Consider the following 14,295-nt stretch of genomic DNA (forward strand, 5'->3'; position numbering starts at 1 on the left):
GAATATATCCTGAATATAATCAGAACACAACCTGAACAAAATCAGAACATATCCAGAACATTACCTGAAAATAATCTGAACAAAACCTAAACATGATCAAAACATAATCTGAACATAATTAGAACATAACCTGAACATAATTCGAACATATCCTGAAGATAATCAGAATATAACCTGAATATAATCTGAACATAACTTAAACATATCCTGAACATATCTTCAACCTAATCAGAACATAACCTGAATATGATCAGAACATATCCAGAACATAACCTGAATATAATCGGAACATAATCTGAACATAATCTAAACATAGCCTGAGCATAATCAGAATATAATCAGAATATATCCTGAATATAATCAGAACATAACCTGAACAAAATCAGAACATAACCTGAATATAATCTGAACATAGCTTAAATATATCCTGAACATGTCTTTGACATAATCAGAACATAACCTGAACATAATCAGAATATAACCTCAACATAATCATAACATAACTTGAATATAATCAAACATAATTTGAACATAATTAGAACATATCCTGAATATAATCAGAGCATCAAAACTTAAGGAGATCCAAAAAAATAACCTAAAATTAACCTGAACATAATCGGAACATAACCTGAACATAGTTTGAACATAGTCTGAACACATCCTATTCCGCAGCATGTTAGCCATGCAGCGTAAGTTACAATGTTGACAAACAACATGTAGAGTCGAGTGGCCTTCATAGTACCAAAAACTCAGGATTGACGCAAACTAAACTGAAACTTAGCTTAGCTATCTATGCTACAGTTCTGCAGTGGATCTGATGTTTTCATGTGTCTGCAGGATATCTTCGCTGAGCTCGATCTGAATGACGACACCGATGCCATGAACGAACTCAAGCAAACGCAGATCCTGCAGACGGGAAGAGGAAAAAAGAGAAAGGCACAGCAGGAGGAAAAGGCGGAGCCTAAGAAACCGGAACAGAAAGTGGCCACGCCCTCACAGGAAGTGAAGGAGGCTGAAGACAGCGACTCTGATGACAGCAGCGATGATGAGAGGTGATGATCATGTTAATGCTGCATGTGTGTGTGTGGTTTTCTGTGTTACCGATAAAAATTAATGTGTGTGTTTTTGTTTTTACAACAGGGAAATTGCGCAAATGAAACAAGCGTCAGCGGCTGTCGGTACGAACGGAGCTGAAGAAAAAGACAACTTCCAAGTTATTCCTGTTGAAAAAACAAGTCAGTTGAGTTAAATGTTTTATCTGTATTTTGAATTTAAATATGTGTATGTGTAATACTTAATTTTAATTGTGTATATATTATATATTCATTACGTTATAGTATATTTTCCTATATTTACATAAAATGTTATATATATAATGCTATATAATAGCTATAATAAAAAAGATATATGAAAAATAAACTATTATATATATATATATATATATATATATATATATATATATATATTTATATATATATATATTTATTTATATATTTATTTTTTTTTTTTTATTGTGTAGTTAATTCTTGTATATGATTAATTTTATGCTATTTTTATTGTTAATTATTTTTAATCATCATTTTTATCATTATATTATTACAAATGTTTACTATTTCTAATGAGGAAATACGATTTTTAGAGACTTTGTAATTTTTACGTTTTAATCAAAAAAAAAAATTCAATTCCAACCATTATTAAAAAAACATTCTGTGTTTTTAATTCATTTTGAATTGGTAAAAATATGTTGGTCTGATAAAATTTTTAACAATAGCATCATTCGGCTTCGTGCGAGTGTGTCTTTCTCACTGAACTTTTGTTTGAACTTGAGTTCAAAACGAATGCAAATTTAAGTATTCACTCAACTACAAAGTCAAGTAAATATGCGAATAGAGTAGGGTTGTCATGGTGATGGAATTCGATACCAGTCGGTACTGAAGTTTAAAAAACTTCCATTTCCCGCTAACATTTAACCGCTGTTTAGCACGTTCTTAAACAGCGCTGATTTGCCATTGTGTTCACATGCTCAACAGAAATGACTGTGATTAGCTGTGAAGATCATCAGTTCACCAAACTCACCGCTGTTTACCGAGTCTAACCACAGATACAGGGACACTGGAGTGTTTCAAAGTCACGTCGATCAGCTGGTTTGTCTATAAGCTGAGTTACGAGCAATTTGTTGATGAATTGTGGCTTTAAAATGCTCCAGTGTCCCTGTAACTGTGGTTACACTCAGTAAACAGTGGTGAGTTCGGTGAACTGTCGACCTTCACGGCCAATCACAGTCATTTCTGTTGAGCACGTGAACACAATGGCAAATCAGCGCTCAAATGTTCGCAGGAAATGGACATTTTTAAAACTTCAGTACCAATTGGTATCAAATTCCAGTATCGTGCAACCTCTCGAATAGAGACATAACCCATTTGTCGTGAACGCATTGAAATAAATAATTGTTTTAAATTATTCACTAGCTCTAGTTTACCCACAGGATGTTTTTCTCTTTGCGTGACTTTTTCGCTTGAGTTCAAATATTTTAAACTTGTGCATTAGACGTGATTGGGACAAATTTCGGGTTTCACAGTAAACCTCTCCTACAATCCGCATCATTCGCACCACGCTACGATAATTTTACTCGTAAATTCACACGTTTACATTGATTTTTATGTAATTTACTCATGTGAATACTTCCGCATTTGGTGTGAACCCAGACTCTTAATGTACTGTCCTCTTTGTTTGCTTTCTTTCCGTGAAATAAGAATAGCCAGCCAAACTCCATTCAAGAGCCAGGATATGAGCGCCTTGCTCCTTTAATCGTGTAATGTATTCACACAACCAAACTCCTTAGCCATTGAGCCGAATTAAACTATAAACGAAATGACATAATTATCAAAGTTTAATTACAAATGTTCAAAAACGCATTATTATTAGCTTAACAAGTGAAAATCGAAGCGTATTAGGCACCAGTGCAGATCAACAATCACAATCATCTTCTATCATGCGTGTAAACTGAACATATTCTACTACAATATATAATAAAACTGATCAAATATTCAGATAAACTTACAGTCAATGTCTTCGGCAGGATTTAGAAGGCAACACAAACATGGCAAATGCTTTCTGCCTCCCACGTCTGTTGCTTTTTATTATTTGAAGCATGAAACTGGCGGAAATGCATCAAAATAGCATAGTCCCAGCATAAAGACTTGAATACAATAGCGACAGGCAAACTAAACTTATGCTGAAATAATAACGCTGTTGGAATATTTAAACATGCGTGTTCAATAAAAAAAGGTTTTTCTTCAATGTCAAAAATATTAGTAATTTATTAGATACAAATGAATAATTCGAGGACAGAGCTCTGGGTTACATTACACAATGCAATACAAGAATTACATTCAGGAGGTTTGCAACTAACTTGCATGTCCCTGACTCCAGCATTTATACACCACTGATATTAACAGGTGGAGTTTTGGTGTAACGTCACTTATCAGTCATTCAGCAGTCCTTTGGCTGTTGTACCCAAACATACTTCCTCTTTTCTACAACTCTTCTCTGCATACCAGAACTGAACAATTAATAGCATTTTTAATTAATAATTTTATTTCACAGCTTACACAAGCATCCAGCTCCTTCTGACATGTCTAGACTTCTTGTTAAACAGAAGCAAGGCCCCCCGCACTATATTTATTCTTATTCTGCTATTTCCCTCCTGTCAGCAGTTCCTTCAAAGAAGTATGCAACACAGTAAGAAAGAAGTAGTATGTTTGGTTAATATATGGTATCATACAAAAGAAAAATCAGTTTTTAGTCATTTTTTTTCTAATAAAAATAAAGACAAAAGTAGGGGTGGGCGGTACACCGGTGTCATAGTCATCACCGGTGTGACATTACGCCACGACATGGATTTTCTAATACCGTCAATACCGTAATAAATCAATTATGCGCTTTGAACGGCTGCATTTACATCAATAATAGCTCATTCTAAATAATAAGGCATTCAATTTTCTTCAAACGTTCAGTTGTGGTCTGAATACATGTCCTTATACTACAGGGCTCGAAATTGCAACCATTTTGGTCGCATGAGCGCCCGAAATTTAATCTATGCGCCCTCATAATATATTTGGGAGCATTTGATTTTCTCTACAAAATTGCTGAATCGCTCTACCCTGCCGCTGTATTGGTTCATAGCTGTCAGTCACTCAACGCTTCCCGCTGTCAGATAACAGGGAGCTTTTGTTACTGCAGGAAATGCAAACGGCTGAAGAGTGAAAAGTGCACAGGTTTGCAAACCTCACCTAAAGTTATAATAATAATAATGGCGCAGATTACAGCGATCATAACATGAGGTAAATGTTGATCCACCAGCTGAGATCAATCGAGGGTTTTCGGAGAAGGTGCCCGAATCTTGTTGCGTTGCTTTCACTGCAAGTTCAGCGCAAATGTCCGCTAAATGTAAAATCTAATACTGTATCACATCATCGCCAAAGAAACTCGTCTTTGCTAAGTTTACACTGAAACTACAGCTCATAACAAAGAGCAGTATTGCGCCGGTGGTCATCGCGAGAATCCTGCTCTGTCTGCTCATAAATTGGTGCCGCTTTATTCCACAAACAGAGAAATGAAGATCAGCTCATAACGGGACGGAGCATTTCCAATGACACAAACTGAAACCAAAACTTAAAGAGTGATAGAAGTGAGACTTTTTTTTGTCTGTTCTTCCTTGAGATGTATATTATTTTGCTATTGAAAGTTATACCATGATAATATACCGTCACCGTTCAAAAGATGAAAAATACCGTGATATTAATTTTAGGTCATATCGCCCACCCCTAGACAAAAGTAATAAAAATTAATTCCATTTCCCCCACAATGCATTACAAAAAATACAATGAATGTTCTGTTCAAATGTCCAACATGAACTGTACACAGCCTTTAACAGTGGCAGAATACTTAAGAATAAGAATACTAACATGCTCTCCTAGCGATTGATCTGAACGCTGCATTATTGTGTTGTTTTTCCATCCTCAGATAAGCGCGCTCGTGTTCTGGATGCTGAAGGTTTGGCTCTCGGTGCTCAGATCGCCACGTCCAAAAAGAGAGAGCGAGACCTGATCGACGGCTCCTTCCACAGGTCAGATGGGCGTGTTAGCTGCTAGCTAATGCTGGTGAGCTTCGGAGAGGGTAACGCTGTGGTGTTTCTGCTGTAGGTTTGCCAACTCTGAGGACATGACCGAGGTTCCGGCCTGGTTTGTGGACGACGAGAAGAAGCACCGGAAACGGCCGGTTCCTGTGACCAAAGACATGGTGGAGGAATACAAGCAGAAGTGGAGAGAAATCAACGCTCGGCCAATCAGACGCGTGGCGGAGGCGAAAGCCCGCAAGAAGAGACGGGTCAGAAAATACACTACATATACAGCACACTCTAAAAATAACATAGATATACGTGTATACAGTTGAAGTCAGAATTACTAGCCCTCCTTTTATCTTCCTCAATTTCTGTTTAGTGAAGTGAATCTTTCTTCAACACATTTCTAATCATAATAGTTTTAATAACTCATTTCTAATCACTGATTTCTTTTATCTTTGCTATGATGACAGTAAATAATATTAGACTAGATATTCTTCAAGACACTAGTATTCAGCTTAAAGTCACATTTAAAGGCTTAACTAGGTTAACTAGAGTTAAAGTTAGGGTAATTAGGCAAGTTATTGTATAACAGTGGTTTGTTCTGGAGACAATCCAAAATATTGCTTAAGGGGCTAATAATTTTGACCTTAAAATGGGTTTAAAACAATTAAAAGCTGCTTTTATTCTAGCCGAAATAAAACAAATGAGAAAAATATTATAGGAAATACTGTGAAAAAATCCTGAATCTGTTCAACATCATTTGGGAAATATTTGAAAAAGTTCTCAGGAGGGTGAATATTAAGCTGTATATTAAACTTTTATTTGTATTTTATTTTATTCTGATGATGGAAATACTCATCACGTTGTAGATTGCTGAAATAATTTATGATGGTTAATTTTAAGAATAAGATATACAAATTACAAATGAGAATTGAAAATAAATAAATTAATAAATAATTCAGATAAATACTTTATATTAAATATATTATTATGTTGTATTGTTTAGAAAATAAAATTGCTCATTTGAACAATAACATTATTAATTAATCATTAATGATGAAATGTTTTTACATTTAAAGAGTTTATATTTTTCTTGTATAAATATGTCATTGTTATGATGATGAGAATGATGATGATAATAATTGTTATATTATTAATTGATAATAATAATTGTTATTAAGTTTGATTTTAAATTAGTATTTTCACATTGCTATGTGAATTTAGTACATTTCTAATTTCTATATATATATATATATATATATATATATATATATATATATATATATATATATATATATATATATATATATATATATATAAATATAAATAAATATAAATAAACATAAACATATATATATATATATATATATAAATATAAATAATATAAATAAACATAAACATATATATATATATATATATATATATATATATATATATATATAGAAATAAACATAAACATATATATATATATATATATATATATATATATATATATATATATATATATATATATATATATATATATATATATATATATATATATATATATATATATATATATATATATATATATATATATATATATATATGAGCAATATTACACGAGTAGCATTTCGATTTTATATCGACACTGGTGAGAGGCATGCATTGTGTCCTTGGTGTCCCAGCAGTGCTGATACACAACCATATCGCACTGCTACTCGTGTGATATTGCGTTTATACAACAGTTTTACGGAATAATTGTGTATAAAAAGAAAATCAAACACAGAGAGTCTAAAATCCTTTTGTAAGAGGAACTACTTTCTTTTACCATTCATTCACATCTGCAGCTGATGTCAGAACAGCTGAAACCGTTGCTCATTCACCAACGTCACTTTAGCGCTAGTGTTTGAATGATTCTCTAGAGTAATGTCTAAAGTGATGACAAAACAGCTGATTTAGCTGACATTTTAAGATTATAAGGCTGAACAGCATGAAATGCCATCAGTCTACAGAGATCTCGCAGTATTTCTCTGCTGCAATCAGGAGATCACAATAATTTAATCCGACAAAGCTAAACTAAAGCAGACACTAGCAGATTACTATAGTATAAATACAGCACTACAACACACAAAAGAGAGAGATTGACTTAGTGTCACTTACCTGTTTTATAGTGTTCAGCTGTAGTTTGAAATCTATGGTGAGTTTTTCTCCTCTAAGGGCTTATTATGCGGCCTCTGTCGCCATCTTGTGGCGGAACAACAACTGTCTTTGCTCTGCTCAGTATGACAGGCTGATGGATGCCGATGCGCTGAATCTCAGAAATTATAAATATGTAAAATAGGCTCTATCCTTATAAATAAACTGCAGTTGCGATATAAACAATTACATTCTCACCTAAAAAGCCTCCAAAGTTCATGATGTTGTCCAACAGCTGCAATATTTGTCAAACTGTAGTGAGGTTATTGATCTGCTGTCACTCTTATGTGGGTAGAGTAATACACAAGAGTGAAAAGGCTGTATGAGTGCTGTTATTGCAGAATATCGCACAACTATATATATATATATATATATATATATATATATATATATATATATATATATATATATATATATATATATATATATATATAAAGATTAATTAAATTGAATTTATTGCAATAATGATGGTGCATTGCTCAAATAAGCCTTTGTGTTTTACTTTGTTTTTCAGACACTGAAGAAGATGGAGCAGGCCAAGAAGAAAGCTGAAGCTGTGGTGAATACAGTGGACATTTCAGAGCGAGAGAAGATGGCTCAGCTCAAGAGGTCAGTCTGAACACACAGACACACACACACACACACACACACACACACATGCTGTGTCCTAAATCACCTATTTCTACTACACCCTAAAAGTAAGTACTCTGTTTCTGACCAAAAGGTTCATACGTTTGAGTGTGTAACAGGAGCGTTTGCAACTACTGGCTCATTAATGGGCTGTTCTGTTGTTTAGTTTCGAGTCCTGTCAGTCATCTCGTCACATCATTCACATTTCTTTCATTGCGTTGAAATCATGTATCCGTGTCCAAATGCTAGCAGGAAAGGGACATTTTTTTTAAAATTTTAGTTTAGCATCTTTAGTTCAGGGTTACCACTGTGGCCACACATCGAGAAGGTCACTGGTTCGAGTCCCGGCTGGGTCAGTTGGCATTTTTGTGTGGAGTTTGCATGTTCTCCCCGTGTTGGCGTGGGTTTCCTCCGGTTTCCCCCACAGTCCAAACACATGCGCTATAGGGGAATTGATTAACTAAATTGGCCGTAGTGTATGAGTGTGTGTGAATGGGCGTTTCCCAATACTGGGTTGCAGCTGGAAGGGCATCTTCTGTGTAAAACATTTGCTGGATGAGTTGGCGGTTTGTTCCACTGCGGCGACCCCTGAACTCGAACCGGTACTGAACTCGATACTTTTGACATCACAATTTAGGACAAAAGAATATGCAAACCGTGACACAGAAATACGCACACACACTAAAGTACATCATTCCCATGATGCCCGGCTCACTCAAACCAATCATTTTTACTTTCAGTATCTACAAGAAGGCCGGCGTGGGGAAGGAGAAGCGTGAAGTGACGTATGTTGTGGCCAAGAAGGGCGTCGGCCGCAGAGTTCGCCGTCCAGCTGGAGTTAAAGGAGCCTTCAAGGTCGTCGACGGGCGGATGAAGAAAGACACGAGAGCCGCGCAGAGGAAGGACGAACGGGGGCGGGGCAAAGGAGGGCGAGGATCAAAAGGTGGGTGTGGCTTAAAAGAGGGCGTGGCATGAAAGTGGAGAAAGGCTGTCCTATTTTTTTTAAAAATCTGAATATTATTATTATATTTTTTATTTAGAAAAGGGTTTTTTATACATTTTTTAATTTAGGAAAGTTTAGTTTTATTTAGAAAGTAATGTTAATGTTTATAACAATCATGTTTCTACATATTAAAGGGTTTACATATAAACATTCAAAACATTTTTAATAGTAATAATAATAATAATAATAATAATTGCTATAATTTATATAATAAAATGATTTATTTATTATTGATTTTATTTATTTACTATGTAATTTGATTATAATTCTTAAACAATTAAATTTCTTACTGCTATTTATATCTAAAAATACTAGTAATTTCCACAAGTAACTTGCAATTTATTATTGTTAATTGTTACTAATATTACTAATTATGTTACTTTTTAAAATGTATTATTAGTGCTGGGCAAAAATTAATCATGATTTTAACAATTTAAGTGTGTGTATATATAAATAAATACACACCTGCAAGCATATATTTGAAAAAATCTTTATATTGAGATAAAAAATATGTTTGTATGATACAAATTATATATAAATTTAAATATCTGTGTAACACAATTGTTTTGAATAATCTTCATGATCCCCATATACATCATAAATAAATAAATATATATATATATATATAATACACACACATATGTTATGTCAAAACAAACTTTAATTTTGGATGCGATTAATCGTGATTAATTTTTGCCCGGCATTAATTATTACATTGTTTTATTTATAAAATAATATTAATTTTATTAACAAAAACATTATTTATTAACAAATCATTAAAGTGTTCCACGTTTAAAAGGGTTTACATTTTAAGTAAATGTTTTTCATTATAAGAATTATAATAATAATTGCTTTAACTTTAATTTTGAAATATGATTAATGTATTATTTTATTTAATTACTGTGTAATTTTATTATAATTTTAAAACGATTTCTTGTTGCTAAAAATTATTGATCTAAAATTATTATTAATTTCCAAATGTGGTTTTTCAATTGATTGTTAATGCAAATTGTTATATCATTATTAATTATATTACCTAACGTATTAAATAGTTAAATTATAAACATTATTTATTATACAATTATAATAATGATACAAAGTTTTGTAATATTTTTTATAATGCTAGCGTTTTTGGTATTTAATGTTTAAAGCTATTCTTTTAGCTTAAATATTGCATCATCAATATTTATATCTATTATAATAACTACTATTATTAAATTCTTTTTGAGGGATATGTAAAGCTGTATATATTTTTTAATTAGCGGTAATTATTATAATATTTGTTAATGAAATTATGCTTCGTATGCTTTTTAGGCACGAAAGGTGGGCGTGGCCCTAAAGGAGGGCGGGGCATGAAGGCAGGAAAAGGCCGTCCCAATAAGAAGTGATGAACCGCGATTGTGGCCTCATATTCAGACTGAATCCTTTAGCTTTAGCTGTGTCGTGCTGACTGGAGCATTAGCGCTGTTTGCTAATCTGCTCATCATTACAGTCTGCTCCGTTCAGACTTTACCACACACATGATTATAAACAAGGGCTGAACCCTCAAACAGACGGATCTGATGTTTTCCAGCCTTTGTTTTGATGTTTTTCATATATTTTGTGGTATATGATGATGTTATGCTAATGGGTGTATGCTAATGATGTTTCTAGAGTCATGATGGCACAATGTATGTGGAAGAATCTGCTTGGTGAGATTTTTAAATAAATGCCAATTTTCTCTTGGTACATTTTAGTGTTTCACCCAGTTTTAAATATAGTGTGTGTTTCACCTCCACAATCACAATGATCATAATTCTCCGCTTCAGTTTTTCAACTCATCTTCATATCAATGATTTGCTTAAAAAAAGGGTTTTCGCTAATAATAATAATAATAATAATAATTTCATTTCACTTGTGTGTGTATATGAAAATATCAATGTTATCCTTCATTTATTTAATTTGTTTGATGATTATCAATATTACCAATAGTCTGGAGCTGCCTTTAGACAATGACAGGGGCGTCGCTACACCCAATTTACTGGGGCACGTGCCCCAGTAAAAATCTCCAGTGCCCCAGTAAATGCATTGAGATATGATTTACTTCATATGCAAGTGTATTTATTAAGAGTGGTAATTCCGAAGTAAAGACGTTATTCTCTATGTGCAACCGAACCAACGCTGGTGAAAGCAATGTGTTTAATCAATAAGCAAACTGACGCATCTCCGCGTGTGCGCAGAGAACCCGCGCGCCTCTCGCACGCGCTGCTTTTCTGTCGGTGCGAGTCTTGGTAGTTAACATGCGCCAAAAAAGCAGGCTACTTGCTTGTCACGTGCCGCTCATGCGTTGTAAAACCGGCGTAACAGCCTTTTTTGTTTAGCTAGTCGACAGAACTAAAGTTTAAACAATGTGACGGTGATCTTACTAAACATGCCTCCTGATAGATTTATTTTGTATGAGGCAAAAAGGAGGGATGAGGAGTCAGAGCGGTAAAGACTTAATAAACCTAATTCTCTGCCATGTGTCGAGTCTAAGACGACAGATAATTCTATAACACATCTTTTTTTAGTAATTTATTGAATTGTCAATAGAATTTTATTCAAATGAAATTAATATTTATGCAAAAGACCTTTTAAATAATCTTAGCATATCACTCCAGTTGTGTTTAAACATTGTTTTCCAGTTACATTTAAGATTATTTAGAATAATAATTGTATAATAACAAGAATACTTTTAGTTATAATAAATATTTATTTAAAAAAATAATAATAATAAAAAAAAAATATATATATATATTCGGTGATGCCCCAGTAGAGCTTTATGTCTAGCAATGCCCCTGGAATAAAAAGTATTTCTTTATTTAAATAAAAAGTGGAATAAAATGCACATTTTGATATTATATTATATTAGGGGATTGAAATCTTCAAATAATTTTTAAATATTATTGTGCATTATATTGCATTGGTGCCTTATAGTCCCACCAGTGCCGATATACAGCCATATCGCACTGCTACTTGTGTGTTTACAATAGTTCGATGGCATAATCGTGTATATAAAACTGAAAATCAAACACAGAGAGTCTAAAAATCCTTTTGTAAGAGGAACTACTTTCTTTCACCATTTATTCACATCTGCAGCTGACGTCAGAACAGCTGAAACCGTTGCTCATTCACAAACGTCACTTTAGAGCTAGTGTTTGAATGATTATCTAGTGTAATGTCTAAAGTGATGATAAAACAGCTGATTTTGCTGACATTTTAAGATTATAAGGCTGAACAGCATGAAATGCCATCAGTCTACAGAGATCTCCCAGTATTTCTCTGCTGCAATCAGGGGATCACAATAATTAACCCTGAAAAAGCCAAAGCAAAGCAGACACTAGCAGATTAGTATGGTATAAATACAGCACTACAACACACAAAAGAGAGACATCGACTTAGTGTCACTTACCTGTTTTATAGTGATCAGCTGTAGTTTGAAATCTATGGTGAGTTTTTCTCCTCTAAGGGCTTTATTATGCGGTCTCTGTCACAATCTAGTGGCGGAATGTCAACCCTCATTGATTTGCTCAGTATAACAGGCTGATGGATGCCGATGCGCTGAATCTCAGAAATTATAAATATGTAAAATAGGCTCTATCCTTATAAATAAACTGCAGTTGCAATCTAAACAACTACATTCTCACCTAAAAAAAAGCCTCAAAAGTTCATGATGTTGTCCAACAGCTGCAATATTTGTCAAACTAGTGAGTTTATTGCTCTGCTGGTCATGTGGGTGGAGTAATACATGAGTGAAGAGGCTGTACGAGTGCTGATATTGCAGAATATTGCACAGCTATCAGCCAATCAGATTCGAGAACCAGACAGAACTGTTTTGTGTGTGTGAATATATATATATATATATATATATATATGCACACAAACACACACACAGTGTTGAAGTCAGAATTATTAGCCCCCTGTTTATTTTTTTTCCCCCAATTTCTGTTTAACAAAAATTTTTACAACACATTTCTTAACATAATTTTAAATCATTTCTAATAACTATAAATTTTGCTGTTTAATTCATCACATATTTATGTACAAATATTTAAAAAATCTAAATATATAAATTAAGTATGCATCATTTGGTTTAGCAAAAAGCACAAAAAAATCTCTTTTTCTGTTCTCATGTGTCTATTGGTTTGCCTTTCGTAAACAGGTTCTCAAAAGGTTTGAATTCCAAATTCAAAATCTGAATTTCATAATTGTGATATTGCATTAAAATGCAAATAAATGAGATGCATTAGTGAAGTGTGCTCTTAGCATTTATGCTAGCAAGTCGACCTTTTGACTAAGAAGTTGTAAAATTGTCAGTTCTGTTACTGCTACCCATTTGAGCTAACGGTGTTGACAGAGTTGATGGCCGTGAGTGTGTGTGTGAGAGATTAAAAGCTTGTGTTTTTCTCTCTCACACATAAATATTCTCAGGTGCAATGTCATCTTAGTTTCAAGTGTTGAAATGTTATAAAACAGGGTATATGCCGAGCTAGTGTTTTTGCCATACTGATAAACTTCCAGTGACCTTTTATTGCGACTTTCTTCCCATTTTATAAGGTTCCTATTACAGCATCGATGTTGTAATGTAATTAAAATACAATCAGTTAAACAGACTTTGGCATTCGTTTAGTTGCTCCAGCGTAAAACGAGACAAAAAGCCGTTTACTCGCACGCACCCATCAGGATCGGCTAGCGCAGAAGCTCCATTGAATATACTGGGGTGAAATAAATGCTCATATTATAAAGACATGACGGGGGAAATGTAATTCAATGCAGTGCTTCTTGTACAACCTGAGACTCACTTTATATCTGATATCACTCAGCCAGTAGAGATCGCTGATTTTAAAGAAAACAGACCTTAAACGTGCTGATTTTGCATTTGCATACAGTTCACCAGAAGCGTTTAACCCAGGTTACTGGCAAATTAAAAGTCCTATTAGCATGCTTCGGCAAATACCCTATTAATCATTTGTGTCTGGCAAGTACTAAATTAATAAAATCAAGTATGTTTTCAATTAGACACTAAGGAACTTTTAATTCTCAATCAGCGGGACTTTTAATTGTCAGTCAGCCAGCTCAAGCACTTCCTGTGAACTTTTACGCCATTTTAAATTGGTTGCGTTTAAGATCTTATTTCTTTAAAAATCAGTGATCTTCATTGCCTGATTGATATATGGTGTAAAGTGGGTATCAGACCGGACAAGAAGCACTACATTAAATTCCATTGTTCAGCATCATATCTTTAAAATATGGACATTTATTTTACCACAGTATTTTTAATGGTGTTTCTGCGCTCAGATGCTTTTACTGACACTTGCATTTGAACAGTTTTCATCTTGTT

At 33.6% G+C, this 14,295-nt stretch overlaps 1 protein-coding gene across 2 annotated transcripts in view; it reads left to right on the forward strand.

The window, feature by feature from the left end:
* ftsj3 (FtsJ RNA 2'-O-methyltransferase 3) overlaps nucleotides 1–10,664 on the forward strand; it is a 27,990-nt gene extending 17,326 nt beyond the window's left edge. For both annotated transcript variants that reach the window (XM_056447344.1, XM_056447345.1), the window contains exons 14-20: nucleotides 838–1,052; nucleotides 1,141–1,235; nucleotides 5,026–5,128; nucleotides 5,205–5,388; nucleotides 7,818–7,912; nucleotides 8,674–8,876; nucleotides 10,251–10,664. In XM_056447344.1, coding sequence (XP_056303319.1) covers nucleotides 838–1,052; nucleotides 1,141–1,235; nucleotides 5,026–5,128; nucleotides 5,205–5,388; nucleotides 7,818–7,912; nucleotides 8,674–8,876; nucleotides 10,251–10,324 — 969 coding nt within the window. In that variant the 3' untranslated portion in view covers nucleotides 10,325–10,664. The remainder of the gene's footprint in view (nucleotides 1–837; nucleotides 1,053–1,140; nucleotides 1,236–5,025; nucleotides 5,129–5,204; nucleotides 5,389–7,817; nucleotides 7,913–8,673; nucleotides 8,877–10,250) is intronic.
* Nucleotides 10,665–14,295: the final 3,631 nt, after the last annotated feature.

Source organism: Danio aesculapii, chromosome 22 (genome assembly GCF_903798145.1).
Source record: "Danio aesculapii chromosome 22, fDanAes4.1, whole genome shotgun sequence".
Classification (NCBI taxonomy): domain Eukaryota; kingdom Metazoa; phylum Chordata; class Actinopteri; order Cypriniformes; family Danionidae; genus Danio; species Danio aesculapii.